Source organism: Cebus imitator, unplaced genomic scaffold (genome assembly GCF_001604975.1).
Source record: "Cebus imitator isolate Cc_AM_T3 unplaced genomic scaffold, Cebus_imitator-1.0 Scaffold4, whole genome shotgun sequence".
NCBI classification, from domain to species: Eukaryota; Metazoa; Chordata; class Mammalia; order Primates; family Cebidae; genus Cebus; species Cebus imitator.
Window position 1 is genome coordinate 945,506 of NW_016107319.1, and position 15,405 is coordinate 960,910.

Sequence of the window (15,405 nt, forward strand, 5' to 3'; positions counted from 1 at the left end):
TGAAAGGTTATTGGGGAGCAAGGCTGTGTGAGGGCAGGTGGCGTGTTTCAAGGCAGCCTATGCCTGCAGCTTCCATCCCAGCTCTCTACTCGCCTGCAGGCTGTCTGGAGTCCACAGAACCTATATATGTCTACAAAGCACAAGGTGCAGGAGTCACCCCACCTCCAACGCCCTCGGGCACTCGTACCAAGCAGAGGCTTCCAGGTACGTGACACGGCCATGCAGAGTTCAGGTAACAGGTTTCCCCTGTTGGCTGTTACTTGCATTCCTTTGTTTTCTGGGTTCTTTAACTCCAGAGGTCTGTGTATCTTCACTTAAGACCAACTACTACCATCTTTTTAACCATTTCAGTAGCCAAGGAGTTCAGCCTTGGAGAAATCCCTTGGTAGCACCCCAAGGGGGAAGTGTGGGGTCTTGAAAGATGACACTGTCACTGTGGTGTTTCCCTCCTGGGCATTTCCTAGTGAAGATGGCCGCAGAGATGCCCGGCGTGGAGCACGTGTTGGTGTCATGCTAGCAGCTCCCGGTTTTCTCTTCAAACAGTTCAGAGCCAGTAGTGTTTTCTGCTGAAGCCGTGTTGTAAAATAAGGCAATTACCTGTTGCACAGACAGCCTGTGTGGCAGAAGCATACTCACCGAGCTTTCAGCGCTGTCTGTCTACCCTTTCTCTAGGCCAGAAGCCTTTTAAAAGGTCCCTGCGAGGTTCAGATGCTTTGAGTGAGACCAGCTCAGTCAGTCACATTGAAGACTTAGAAAAGGTGGAGCACCTGTCTGGCGGGCCGGAGCAGATGACCCTTGAGGCCAGCAGCACTGAGGGACACCCAGGGGCTCCCAGTCCTCGGCACGCTGACCAGACCGAGGCCCTCAAGAAGGGGGCCCTGCGCCCAGAAGTTGACCACCCACAGGTAGAAGGACTGGAGAGCTTAAGATAAGATTCAGTGTGTGGTTTGAGACTGTACTGAGTATTGTTTCAGGGAAGAGAAGTGATACCGGAAATGTGAACTGTGCCACATACTAATACAATAGAAATTACTGTTATTTGTGCTTCACTGGGATTTTTGCACAAATATGTGCCTGAAAAGTAGGCTTTTTAGGAGGGCAGTCAACTTGTCTAACTTCTTGTGTGTGTAGACTCACCAGGAACTGTATGCTGTCCTACTCAGCTGTAGTAATACCACTTTTTCCTAGGTTACCGTAAACACTTTTTATTCACAAAAAACACTTAGAATTTCAAGTGTCTGCCACTTGAACGTTCGCTCTTTCTAAACATAAGCAGAAGTTATGAGGTTGCACATGGCAACTTTTTGGTAAACAGCTTTTCGTTAGCACTCTCCAGGTTCTCTGCGACACTTCAGAGAGGCAAGACTGGCCGCATCCTTTGTTGTCTGTGTTAGTCGGTCTCTAGTGTGATAAACTTGTAATGTACAACTAGACTGCCAGGCTTGAAGGAGCATGGGTGCTCTGGGGAGTGTAAATCAGAGCATCAGAAGCCCTCTCCGACTATCCCCCACTGCTGCTCTTCCTGGAGACTTAGTAAGGACTGTGTCCACTTGAGCTGTGGCAGGGCTTCTGTTGGGGACTGTGCCCTGCCACAAACCCACTTCTCCCTTTGTATACTGTTTGTAAACAAATTTAAGGACTGACCTATTCAGAGACACTGTAAAGTCTCCTCCTGACCATATATGTATATTTTTAAATACTGGTAAAGCTTTTAAATTGGCACACAAGTACCAACTGTGCTCATTTTTATGTTTAGTATCTAAAAAACCTGATAGATGCTACCCTTAGAGCCTGCTATTCCAGGTGCTGTGACGCACCCCCCTGGGTTAAAATCTGAAAGCAAGTACCCTTTGACCTTCCCCTACAGAAGCTCCTGTAGCTTCTACTGCCCTGGCACCTCACCTGGGCTCAACTCGGTCATAGGCCAGTAGGGCACTCTCTCATGCTGATCAGCCAGGCTCCTTGCTTAAGTCAGTAGAAGCTCACTCTTACTGCCCGTTACTACTTTTCCGAAGTACTGGCCCCCGTGCCTTCTTAGTCCAGCAGACTCAACCTTTTGGCAGACCTGAAAATGGGGAATTCACACTGGGTTTGTGGACTGTAGTACTAGAAGCCTTAGTTATACCACATTCAGCCTATAATTACACTCTGATTTGATGGCATTTTTTTTGTTTGTTTTTTTTTTGGTGCAGATGATTAAACAAAGTCTTCCCTGTTTATTTGGTGCAATGAAGTATAGCAGATAAAATAGGGTTGGGGTAAATTATCACCTTTAACAAGATTAAATGTTTTTATATATATTTGGAATTGTTAAATTGGTTTTGCTGAGACATTTCACCCTTGACATACTATTTGAATGCTGGTTTCAATAAACGTTCTTGAAATTGTTACCAGTGAATCAGTTTATAAACATTATAAAAGACTTACCCAAGTATCTGAAATAGCTGCTTATCTACCAGTGGGAGATAGATAGGTTCTTCTCTGCTGACCAAAAAAAAGCTAGCTAGAGATGAACTTTTTAGTAAAGCAAAGTCTCAACAAATGCCTTTGCCAAAATAAGGTTTTATTTTGAAAGTCATTTGAAAGACACTGAGAAAGGAAGGAGACCTAAGACCCAATGGATGTAGGTTCCAAATTCAGATTCTTGCCAGCTCCACCCATGGTCTCTGTCAGGCCAAGAAGGTGCTTTCTTTGGTAATTCCTATTTTTTAGTTTCCTGAAGAGATCTTTTCCCACAAGCCATCTTCATTTTTTTTGTAGACTAGGGCTTTATTTCCAGGAAACAATGTATTAGTTGGAGATGGGTATTTTTTTAAAAACATCAAGGTAGATCTAATATGTTCAACAAAGTGGGGTGGCTCGGCCAGAGGCGAAGTGGAAAGATTCTGAAAACACAAGATGGTGGGCATAAGTCACCTTGCTCCGCCCTGCTTTCATAAAGATGTCGAAGCATCTTTGTTCTTGGACACATAAATATATATAGTAAAATACGTAAGAAACGGAGTGGCATCGATTAGTAAGAAAAAAGTTGCTTACTGCTTTACCCACACATATTTCCATCTAGGACTCGACATATGCCCAATTGATACACAAATTAAATGGGGTCAGTGGCATCCAAAAAGTAACTACTACACGCCGAAGGGAAAGCAGCTATGACCTGGTCTAAACCCTTTTGTCTCACAGGTGGGAAAACCAGGGTCCACAGATTTAAAACTTAGCCTGTAAATTCTCACCTCTAGTATTTGCTTGTCATCTTGCTGCAACCAGAAATCCACATGTGGAAATGGTGTCCAGGAGTACGGTCCTATACGAATTTGTTCTGTCTCTGCATCGTAAATACTAATCATCTAGAAAAGAACGTGTCAAAGAATTTGAAGAATGTCACCCACTTTTCACACCCTCCCAGCAACGCAAGCTCCAGTGTAGTCTAGCACTTTCAGGAATTTATCTGCCTGATAAGCTTCTTAAAAACTGTCTCTAATACCAAAAGCTGCCACCTACTAAACACATCTAGTGTATCTGCTACTGCAGGCTGTGGGTCACATACGTGGCTGTTGGCTGTTTAGTGCTGACAACAGTCCTGCAAGACAAGGGTGTTTTTTTCCCATTTGGGGTGAAAACGTGAGACTCAGAGAAAGGGGGCCCATTTCCCAGGTCGCCTGTCCGGTAAGCCTCAGAGCTGGACCTCAAAGCCAGGTGCATCTGACTGAAGTCTGTGTTCCTCATTGCCACAGAGAACACTGCCTCATTATTTATACCCCAAGCAACTGATTGCTTTGCAATTTAAAAGCATACAGTGGGCTGGGCGTGGTGCCTCACGCCTATAATCCCAACACTTTGGGAGGCCGAGGCGGGTGGATCACGAGGTTAAGAGATCGAGACCATCCTGGTCAACATGGTGAAACCCCGTCTCTACTAAAAATACAAAAAATTAGCTGGGCATGGTGGCGCGTGCCTGTAATCCCAGCTACTCAGGAGGCTGAGACGGGAGAATTGCCTGAACCCAAGAGGTAGAGGTTGCGGTGAGCCGAGATCACGCCATTGCACTCCAGCCTGGGTAACAAGAGCGAAACTCTGACTCAAAAAAAAAAAAAAAAAGCAAAAAAAAGCATACAGTGCCTGGTGCCCCAACAAAAGAAAGAACCTGATTTGCCAAATGATCCATTCCCTGAATTCCCAAATTTGCCAGTGGTAGTCTTACCTTACCCAGCAATATATTCAGCTTTGGTAACAGACAGAAATAGGTTCTGAATATTAACTAAACTAGGGCCATTATGCTCCTTGAGAAATCCTAAAAATGTTAGAAGGGCTGGCAAAACAAATCGCTCTGAATCCCAACACTAAATGTCAGCATTTCATAAATGAGCAGATTTCTTTGGGGTGGCCTGAATGAGATTTCTGTTTTTTCACACTTTGAGCATTTTTAAAGACTTCTTTCACCCATTCCTCAAATGCCTTATACACTTTGGGTTTTCAAACTTTTAAAATCACAGTGTAATTTAATTAATTTGATCATTCTGTTGGGTTAATTAAATTGTTCCAGCAAATTGCTCTCTAGTGACCTGATCCAAAAAAAACTTCTCTCCTGCTTCCCAGGTCTCCTCTATTTGCAGGAACTTTACGTATAGGAAAGCTCTTACTAAGTAACAGAAGTTTGTTCTCTTTGAATTCGGATGCTTGGATTCACACATACCTCCCGCACCTTTTAGGCAGAGAACTGGAGTCTGGAGCTCATGACCTAAAGATATTCATTACTGAGAGAGAGTGTGGGGAGGGGGCGTATGTGTGTGCTGGTCCTCGGTAATTTACAGCTAAAAAGAAGCTGACATACAACATAGACTTTTCTAAGACTGATAAGGCCTTGGCATTTGATACCTTTTTAAAATCCCTTAACACAAAGATGATTTCAAACTCACTGGTCCTCCTGCTAAAGCTCGCGCAGCACGCAGCTGCTCCTCTGGACCTCGATCTTGAAAGGAGGCTCTGTAAATCTCTGCAGTCTTAATGTTGACAGCTGTGAGGGACAACAAGATGACTCTGAATTAACAAAAGACCAAAGTGGAAAGCCTGCAGTCTTAGTTCTCCCACCACTCCTAAGAGAAAGCTAGGAAAGTGAACAGAATGGCTCCTAAGTGTCTGGAGCTGTTCCTCCCTTTAGAGGGAAAATGCTACCCTTACCGCATTACGCATTTCAGTCAGGCCTGAGCTGGACTCGGTGAGATTTTGTTCTAAACCAAGAGCTGCTTTCCACATGGGAAGCAGCCATTCCTGCACTTGGACAAGTAGCAAAACCTCTCTGGTCAGCCCTACTGGTGTACAGCCAGGGGTAGGTGGGTGAACTGTTATTGTTCTGTTGGAATCTTCACAATTTCGTATTTTATACACGAAGTTAAAGAGAGTAAGACAGTGAACACCTGCGAAATAAATATCACCAATACAGCAAAAGGCCTCTGAAATATAGCCAATCTCATGCCTTTTCCACAGGAGTCCTGGGGCTGTCAAGCAGGGAGGATGGTTCTAAGTTTTCTTCAGCCTGATAGTTTCACACTTTGGACAACTTCGGTTCTCGAGCAAAACTTTCCTCGGTTCCGGAGGTATAAAAAAATTCCAGTGCCTGTCTCCCTCCCCCAGAGCACTGGCAGAAGACAAGCACACCTGCCTGACGTGCTGGGGAGAGAAGGAAACAGAGGCCAGGTGCTCCCCAGCTCCTGGGAAGGATGGGCCTGGCCTATGCTATTTGGTACCACACTGCTTCTTCAAAGTCTTAAGACATGAACATTATCTCCATTTCGTAGGTAAAGCTTACAGAAGTTAAGCTACTTGCCCAAGGTCTCACAGCAGATGTTCAGCGGAGCTGGGATCTGAACCCAAGGCTGTCCCATCCTGACAGCAGTGGTTTGCTGAATTAGCTTTAACCGCACATGTGCCAAGCCTCCAACCCACAAAGATGCACACTACTTACCAATGCCATATATTATTGGAAAGTGGTTTTCGTTTTCTTCCCGGTCATTTAATTCTACAAAATAAAAACGTTTAAGATACTTTTTAAACAAATACCAAACAATTATTTTTATTTTGTATGATAAAGGCCAAGGAGGAACCCCTCACTGCAGAAAGGGAGGAAAATCCCAGAAACTGAAAGGGACTGTGACCCTGTTTCCCTGCCCTACCCCAAGGCGGGTGGGTTTATACTGAACAAACTGGCATATGCAGAAGAGGTCCCTAATCCCACCCCACCTTCTCCATGCACCCCAGCTGCCACACAGGTGGCAGCTGTGAGATCCAGTGCCCTCCTTCCTGGGAGACGAGGCACACTTGAGGGGGCTGCATTGGAACTGACACCGGGCACCGTGGCGATGGCCATCCCACCACAGCAAGAGCTGGAACAGACGCCGGCCAAGCAGTGACAGCAGTGTGTGCCGGTGCTTGGTCCCGCTGCAAGGCTGGGGGCAAAATGGTCCTGAAATGCACAGTTTCGCTTTGGGACACATAGCAGAACTTACCTGTCACACATAATGTCACTAAGTGAATGTCATCTTCTTGCCTGTCAAATTCACCTACGATGAGAATTTTAAGACTGGTTATCAGAAAAGCTCCTCTAGTTACCAGAACAAACTGCTGAGCAAGCCAAGGACAGGGAGGGACAGCAGCCAGCTGAGTGTGCTTTGCCCCACACCCTCTTGCCCACGCCCAAGCAGCCACAGCCCAGCCTCTGGGGCCAGACCCGAGGGAGCTGACGCTGCAGAACCCTGACCGCCACAAGACGGCCACATTCAGCCTCAGGCCCCAAGGAGCCGGGGCTGAGCCTTCCCATTTTTCTCTTCATTCTGAGAGTTTTGCAGGGACCCATGGATTCATAGATTTTTACTTTTCTCCTAAGTAACCTGTTTTCCTGATTATCGGAGTTGTAAAAACAAAAATCTGGCCTCTGTAACAGATTTGAAAAGTACAGGAAAGCATAAGTCAGTTTTCAACATCCGTAATCCTAGCACTGTTAATTTTCTTCCATATTTTTCCGTGCTCAGCAGAGCTGACCACAGAGACAATGTTACATCCAAATTTTTCCGTGCTCAGCAGAGCTGACCACAGAGACAATGTTATATCCTTTTTTTAAAAAAAAAAAGCAAAAAAAACATGGAGTCTCGCTCTTTTGCCCAGGCTGGAGTGCAGTGGCGCCATCTCGGCTCACCGCAATCTCCAAGCGATTCTCCTGCCTCAGCCTTCCAAGTAATTGGGATTACAGGCGTGTGCCACCATGCCTGGCTAACTTTTCTATTTTTAGTAGAGACGGGATTTCACCATGTTGGCCAGGCTGGTCTCAAACTTGTGGCCTCCGGTGATGCACCCACCTTGGCCTCCCAAAGTGCTGGGATTACAGGCGTGAGCCACCAAGCCCAGCTGACAATTTTACATCTTGATTTCTTGTGCATAGGTATTTTCCCATGTAATTCACAGCTTCATGTGTTATTTTTTAGTGACTACATAATTACTGTTCTGATAACATCAGATTTCCTGTTGTAAATAATGTTCTGCTCATCTTCAGGCATAAATCTCTATGCACGTTTCAGATTATTAGCATATATTTCCACAAGGGGAATTACTGGGTCAAAGTATATGAACTTTTTGTTTTTTTTGAAGATGGAGTCTAGCCTGGGCAACAGAGTGCGACTCTATCTCGGGCAGGGGGGTAGGGTGGGGGGGAGAGAGTTAAGTCATGATGCCAAATTGCTTTCTGGACAGGCTGTACCATTGTATGAGTAAGCCTTCCTCATGGCCTGGTGGATAGTCAACACAGAACAATATCATCTTTATTTTTTGAAAATATTTCCTAATTTAGGCAGGGTGCAGTGACTCACGCCTGTAATCCCAGTACTTTGGGACCTGAGATCACCTGAGGTCAGGAGTTCAAGACCAGCCTGGCCAAGATGGTGAAACCCCATCTCTACTAAAAATACAAAAATAGGCCGGGTGCGATGGCACACGCCTGTAATCCCAGCATTTTGGGAGGGTGAGGCAGGCGGATCACAAGGTCAGGAGATTGAGCGCATCCTGGCTAACACAGTGAAACCCTGTCTTCTCTACTAAAAGTACAAAAAAATTAGCCAGGCGTAGTGGCACGTGTCTGTTGTCCCAGCTACTTGGGAGGCTGAGGCAGGAAAGTCGCTTGAACCCAAGAGGTGGAGGTTGCAGTGAGCTGAAATCGTGCCACTGCACTCCAGCCTGAGCAACAGAGCAAGACTGTCTCAAAAAAAGAAAAAAAAAATACAAAAATTAGCCAGGCATGGTGGTGAGCGCTGGTAATCCCACCTGCTTGGGAGGCTGAGGCAGGAGAACTGCTTGAACTTGGGAGGCGGAGGTTGCAGTGAGCCAAGATTACGCCACTGCACTCCAGTGTGGGCGACAGATCAAGACTCCATCTCAAAAAAAATTGCTAATAGGGAAAAATGGTATCAGTATTTTAATTTTCTGCAGATTAAAATGGACATTTTTGCTAGAAGGGAGGGTGGTTCTGTTTTCACACAGTTTAGAGCACTTACGATTTTGGAATGTATCCACTGCTACTTTAGTGGAAAATCTTGTCCCTACCCCTGCTACCCTTACCCTCTACAAATGAGGCCCATGCTATTCCGTCTGTGAAATTCCAAGCTGGGCCAGTCTGTTTCTCTGCGCTGCTCCAAGTGGGTGTGTCATCTAAGGTTTAGAACCAGTTGGGATTTTTAACCGAAGCAAAACCAGGTACAAATTTGTGTCCAATATGGGGGTGGAAAAAAAAACAGTGAACTTACTAAGAAGTTGATGAGTGAGTTTTTGTGACAACTGCCTGTCGTCATTGAAGCCTCCCACGAGGTGCACTTCCAGCCTGGCAAGAGATGGGAAAGGGGTCAGAGGCCAGAACGAGACACCAGCGCATGGGCTGGTCTCGCTCTGAACTTTCACTCTCAGCTTCCGTGAGCCCTTGTTCTACAGCAGGGCTTCCAGGTCCTCTTCGTGTCACCGCAAAAGAAGGTATCTGCAGCATGCTTCTAAGGCCAATAGGAAGTTTTGGGGACCCTGCCCGAGGGCCCCGATGACTGAAGGGATCCGAATCTAAACACAAACATGAGGCCGCCTCCATGCAGCAGTGAGGAGCTCCGCTCTAGAACAGTATGAGCACAGGACGGGTGTGGTGGCTCACACCTTTAATTTAGCACTTCGGGAGGCTGAGGTGGGCGGATCACCTGGGGTAAAGAGTTCGAAACTAGCCTGGCCAATGTGGTGAAACCCTGACTACACTAAAAATACAAAAAAACTCAGCCAGGCCTGGTGGCATGTGCCTATAATCCCAGCTACTCGGGAGACTGAGGCAGAAGAACCACTTCGACCTGGGAGGCAGAGGTTGCAGTGAGCTGAGATCTCACCACTGCACTTAACGCTGCCTGGGTGACAGAGACTCTGCCTCAAAAAAAAAAAGAAGAGGCTGGCCACGTCACTCACCTGCCCAAAGCAGGACACTGCCAAAACCCACCTGTCAGTGTCCTGCCCAGGAGCAAGTACGGTAAGACAATGGGAGGGGCCTGCCGTTAAGTAGACATTTTACAGGTGCCGTCTCCTCTAATGTCCACCATATCTTGGTGAGAGGGGGATTATCAGCTCCATTTTACAGAGATACATGCTTATGAACCACTACACGTGATTTTCCTAAATTGTGTTTCCCCCTAGCCTCATGAGATGGGGAAATAGTGTTCATGAAGTTAAAACAAAAGTTTGGGGCCAGGTATGGTGGCTTATGTCTATAATCCTAGCATTTTAGGAGGCCGAGGCAGGCGGATCACTTAAGGTCAGGAGTTCGAGACCAGCCAGGCCAACATGGTGAAACCTCATCCCTACTAAAACTACAAAAATTAGGCTGGGCGCAGTAGCTCACACCTGTAACCTCAGCATTTTGGGAGGCTGAGACAGGTGGATCACAAGGTCAGGAGTTTGACACCACCCTGGCCAACATGGTGAAACCCCATCTCTACTAAAATTACAAAAATTAGCCAAGCATGGTGGTGCACACTTGTAATCCTAGCTACTCGGGTGGCTGAGGCAGGAGAATTAATTGAACCCAGGAGGTGGGAGGTTGCAGTAGGCCGATATTGTGCCACTGCACTTCAGCTCTGGGCCACAGAGCAAGACTCCTTCTGGGGGAGGAGGAATTAGATAGGCATGGTGACAGGCACCTGTAATCCCAGCTACTGGGGAAGCTAAGGCAGAAGAATCACTTGAACCGAGGAGGCAGAGGTTGCAGTGAGTCAAGAATGCATCACTGCACTCCAGCCTGGGCAACAGAGCAATACTCTGTCTCCAAAAAAAAAAAAAAAAAAACTGGGGTGGCTCTGAGAGGAAAAAAAAAAAAAGACGGGGCCATCTTGTCTGTTGGAAGACCTCCTTAGAAGAGTCCCACTGCCATTAGCACAGTGAAGCTGACACGTCCTGCGATTGAAAACACTCCAACAATGTCTGTGGAGCCCAGTGTTTCCGCGCTCATCTACCAACCCCCTTTCCACAGCCCCTGTCAACCGGGGGAATTCATGCTTGGCAAAGCGCTGCCAGACTTCACACTGCCTTCTGGGACAAAAAATCTTCCTAAGGGATGAACCAAGACCCTGCATGTACCCAATATAGGGCACAGCCTCAAATGGCCTCATGATCAACTCCCAAGTAGTAAAGAGAGCAGTGATCATCATGGCTCTGCTGGCAACAGGGCCACCAGGTTTGCCTCTGACTCCTGAAGCGAGCATGGCTGTTCTACAGCAGACCAGGAAAAGGTGACAAGCATGTTCTTAGAACCAAGGAGCGGAGTGTGTGGCAACATAATGGCATTGATTATGTCCCCGTGTGGGGGCCAAGGTGATAGGAAAATGAAAAGGCCATTTTGGGCCTGCATGGGTCACATGGCCATGAAGCCAGCCCAGCCGTGGCATGGACTGCAGAAGTGGCATTTAAGAATCAATCAGTATTGCACTAGCAAAACTCTCCCAGAGAACTCTTTTTCCTCTTTTGACTCTTGGGATTCTAAGCCCTTGTATATGATGGCCGTAGCTCACTCAATGGCTGGCTTAGACTTCAAATAAGATGAGAGCAACGCCTGCCATGTCTACACAATGACAGAGAAAACAGAGGGGACAGGTGTATGAACACGAGTCTGGACAGCGGGCCTGTGTCCTCGGCCTCCACTTAGCTAGCTGCGTGCTCCAGCATGCTGAGCCTCAGCGCCTGCCTCTGTCAAATGGAGGCGGCAGATACTTTACTGTGAGAAGAGAGGATGAGGTGCTGTGGGACAGCCAGGCTGGCGGCCGCTTCTTATCCAGCAATCCATGCGGAAACCACCAACGTGCTGGAATTTAAAAATCCCCCCTCAGCTGGGAGGATCACTTGAGCCCAAGAGTTTGAGACCAGGCTGGGCAAAATGGCAAAACCCTGTCTCTACAAAAAATACAAAACATTGGCCGGGCATGGTGGCACACACCTGTGGTCTCAGCTAGTTGGGAGGCTGAGGTGGGACAATCACCAGAGCCTGGGAAGTCAAGGCAGCAGTGAGCTGAGATCGCACAACTGCGTTCCAGCCAGGGTGACAGAGCAAGACCCTATCTCAACAACAACAACAAAGAGAAAAACAAAACACATGCCTTACCCCCTAGTGGTCCCCAAATCTCCCTGGCCTTGTTTTCTCCACAGCCTGCTTCACCCCTGAACACCCTGTCTTGTGTACTGTCTCTCGGCTTCGGAATCCGAACACCTTGGGGCAGGCTTTCCGTCTACTCTGTTCACGGCTATGTCCCTGGAAACTACAAGGTGTACGTGAGAGGAAGCAATTAACAAGAAAATACTGGAGGAATGACTGCATGAAGAGCTACCACACCCGCGATAAAAACCTCAAACTCAACGTTCCCAACGTCAAGTTCAACGTCAAGCCTTCCATCTCCAATCCAGCACGGACTCCTTGCCTGTGCCCAGCATCCACTCATCCACTCAACCACTGCTGACACAGCGCCCATGCCATGCTAAGTTCTGCTCCGGGGGAAAGAGACAGACATGGCGGTCACAGCATCCTGTGTCACCATAACAGCTTCCGTGGCTACGTCCTCTACACAAGGGTTCAAATATCCCAATTCACCTATTAGAGTAGCATGGATCTCACCTTCCACATTGAGCGTGGTCGGAAAAGGATTTTATGGAGTTCATGATCAAGGGGACCTCAGCTTTGGTGTCGGTTCCATCACAATGTGTCAAGCAGGTGGCCCCATTACCTGAAGAACAAGGGTGAAAGGACTCAAGTTATTCCCGATGCGAGCGCAGCAGCAGGCCGAGACTCTGCTCCTGTCCCTTCGGACCGCCTCGTCTCTGAACATCCTGTAGGGAAAAACAGAAAGGGCTGTGCTGCCCAGCCAACCCATTCTGACCAGGACACCAGGGAGACACCATGCAGACCAGAAAAAACGTAAGCAGAGTCCGTTTCCAACAAGACACCAGGAAACTCAACTCGAGAAATTCAATGGTCCCAAAGGTTGGGCCACTTTAAGTAACGGTTTCCTTCACCTCTCTCATCATACCTGTGTGCCTCAGGACCACAATGTGACAAGTAGTGGCATCATCAGAACCCAGAATGGAGATGGAGCCTGTTTAAAAAAGAAATAAAATAAAATATCCAATTGCCTTTTGGGATAACGCCCAATTCACTGCTTCCTAACCTACCATCCTTTGGGGAGGTCACTGCAAGCTCTCTTTGCTGAACATACAGAAGGCCCTGGGGTCCCACTTGTTGAACAGACTGACCTCTGAGAAGTCTGGCTCTTTCCTGTTTAATTAAAAAAAAATAAAATAGTGATGTAAATTAGTGAGGATGGAAAAACTGAAGATGTGGAGAGAGCCGAAGCGGGCTCTGCGTGGGCGGCACACTAGTGTGTTGGAGTGTGTTAGCGGACAGAGAGGTTCAAAGAAAAACGCAGCAGCCACAGTCATTGGGAACAATGCAGAGAAAATGATGAGGTTCTGGGTGGCGGTTTTTTAACCTATGAAATCAGATGCTATAGTAACCGATTAAATGAGATGCAAAAATCCTTTTTTTTTTTTTTTTTTTTTTTTAAAGAGACAGGGACTCACTATGTTGCTCAGGCTGGTCTTGAACTCATGGGCTCAAGCAATCTTCCTGCCTTGGCCTCACCAAGTGCTGGAATTACAGGTGTGAGCCACCACACGGGCTATCACAGTTCTTTACTAAACAGTGTGAGACTCTTAACAGTTTTACAGTTGGCCGGGCGCGGTGGCTCATGCCTGTAATCCCAGCACTTTGGGAGGCTCAGGTGGGTGGATTGCGAGGTCAAGAGATTGAGACCATCCTGGCCAACATGGTGAAATCCCATCTCTACTAAAAATACAAAAATTAGCCGGGCGTGGTGGCACGTGCCTGTGGTCCCAGCTACTCAGGAGGCTAAGGCGGAAGAATCGCTTGAACCCAGGAGGTGGAGGTTGCATCGAGCTGAGATTACACCACTGCACTCCAGCCTGGGCAACAGAGCAAGACTCCGTCTCAAAAAACAAACAAACAAAAAACAAAGAACAATTTTACAGTTGTAAAGAGAATGAGATTACCTAGGAATAGAGGGTGGGTGACTCTGAAACCACATCCCCTCTATTTTTTGAGACAGTCTCTCTGTCATCCAAGCTGGAGAGTAGTGATGCAACTTCAACTCACTGCAGCCTTCACCTCCCAGGCTCAAGCAATCCTCCCACCTCAGCCTCCCAGGTAGCTGGGACCACAGGCATGCACCACCACACCTGGCTGATTTTTATACTTTTTGTTTTTTTAGCAACAGGGTCTCCCTGTGCTGCTCAGGATGGTCTAAAACTCCTGGGCTCAAGCGATCCACCTTCCCCGGCCTCCGAAAGTGCTGGGAATACAGGCGCACAACACCCTATCCAGCTGATTTTTATACTTTCTGTAGAGATGGGACCCCCCTATGCTGCCCAGGCTGGTCTCAAACTCCTGGACTCAAGTGATCCACCTGTCTCAGCCTCCCACAGTGCCGGGATTACAGGCGTGAGACACCGTGACCAGCCTCCTCTTTACCTTCTTTAAAGACCAAGAGGAGTTAAAAGCTTCCTTAGTCCCTAACCTAGTTATTTCCCTTCTAGAAATTTGTCCTAAGGAAATAATTCAAAATGCATTCATCCCTGTATAATTTGTTTTGTTTTATTTTTTGAGACAGAGTCTCACTCTGTCTCCCAGGCTGGAGTGCAGTGGCATGATCTTGGCTCACTATAGCCTCCACCTCCCAGGTTCAAGCGATTCTCATGCCTTAGCCTCCCCAGTAGCTGGGATTACAGGCGTGCACCACCATGCCCAGCTTTTTAAAGTTGAAACCGGGTTTCACCATGTTGGCCAAGCTGGTCTCAAACTCCCGGCCTCAAGTGATCCGTCTGCCTTGGCCTCCCAAGGTGCTAGGACTGTAGAATGAGCCACGGTGTCCGGCCCCCTGTGTCATTTGTAATAACAGAAAGCTGGGAGCAGGAATGGAAAAGGTAAGTAGATTACGCACAGAACCAAGTCACAGCCACTAACTGCAGAGTCATGAGAAATGAAAACTACAGAAAAAATAGTTTTGAAATGCTAACTGAAAAGCAAGATACAAAAGTATAAAAAATGTTTTAAATAGCTATAAATGTGCTGTTAATACAACGATTAAATTCATTGCTTCACTGGAAACAAATTTCACCAATACAACCAGGGCTGTGCCAAAGCAAACACCAGTTAAAATTTACTGGCGCTGTTGTCTTTTCTCTCTTCTCTAAATGTTCTATTCTATAGTTATTATCAAAATACAAAAACAAAATGGGTAAGGCAAATTTATGAAAGATGTGTTAATACGAAGTATCAATATCTAAATGAATATTTGTACAAACTCTTACTAAGCCTGTAAAAAAATTTTTACAAGACCTCAGGTGGTTTTCTTAATGAAAACTTTGTCAAAAGCATTACATTGATAGAACACTACAATGTATCTTAATTTCCTTCTTACTTGCAACAAATAAACTCCTTGATCAACAAATTCTTGCTCAAATGTCTAGAGAATGTATGCATGTATCGCCTACACTGGAGAACGGTTTTGCATCGGTCTTCTATCGGCTTCCTGCCATTGCGTATGACTGGAGCTAATTTAGGTTAGTAGTGCTCACTTAATAAAATGTAAGAGCAGCTGGGTGTGATGGAGCTCAATGGTAATCCCAGCACTTGGGGAGGCTAAGGAAGGAGGACTGCTTGAGCCTATGAGTTCTTTTTTTTTTGAGACGGAGTTTCGCTCTTGTTACCCAGGCTGGAGTGCAATGGCGCGATCTCGGCTCACCGCAACCTCCGCCTCCTGGGTTCAGGCAATTCTCCTGCCT

The 15,405-nt window shown here is 46.8% G+C and overlaps 2 protein-coding genes across 8 annotated transcripts in view; one reads left to right on the forward strand and one right to left on the reverse strand.

Moving 5' to 3' along the window:
* PDXDC1 (pyridoxal dependent decarboxylase domain containing 1) overlaps positions 1-3,345 on the forward strand; it is a 69,061-nt gene extending 65,716 nt beyond the window's left edge. For both annotated transcript variants that reach the window (XM_017533350.2, XM_037740165.1), the window contains exons 22-24: positions 100-204; positions 673-905; positions 3,184-3,345. In XM_017533350.2, the coding sequence (XP_017388839.1) occupies positions 100-204; positions 673-905; positions 3,184-3,225 (380 nt within the window). In that variant the 3' untranslated portion in view covers positions 3,226-3,345. The remainder of the gene's footprint in view (positions 1-99; positions 205-672; positions 906-3,183) is intronic.
* The window catches only part of NTAN1 (N-terminal asparagine amidase), a 36,343-nt gene that overhangs the window by 13,053 nt on the left and 7,885 nt on the right, over positions 1-15,405 (reverse strand). For 2 of the 6 annotated variants that reach the window (XM_017533380.2, XM_037740174.1), the window contains exons 2-10: positions 12,718-12,820; positions 12,576-12,641; positions 12,164-12,272; positions 8,787-8,860; positions 6,504-6,557; positions 5,963-6,016; positions 4,917-5,014; positions 3,234-3,347; positions 2,543-2,885 (exon numbers count right to left, since the gene is read on the reverse strand). In XM_017533380.2, the coding sequence (XP_017388869.1) occupies positions 2,709-2,885; positions 3,234-3,347; positions 4,917-5,014; positions 5,963-6,016; positions 6,504-6,557; positions 8,787-8,860; positions 12,164-12,272; positions 12,576-12,641; positions 12,718-12,820 (849 nt within the window). In that variant the 3' untranslated portion in view covers positions 2,543-2,708. Of the gene's footprint in view, positions 1-2,542; positions 2,886-3,233; positions 3,348-4,916; positions 5,015-5,962; positions 6,017-6,503; positions 6,558-8,786; positions 8,861-12,163; positions 12,273-12,575; positions 12,642-12,717; positions 12,821-15,405 lie in introns of those variants that run through there. The other 4 variants (XM_017533387.2, XM_017533394.2, XM_017533399.2 and 1 more) reach the window with 4 other exon arrangements.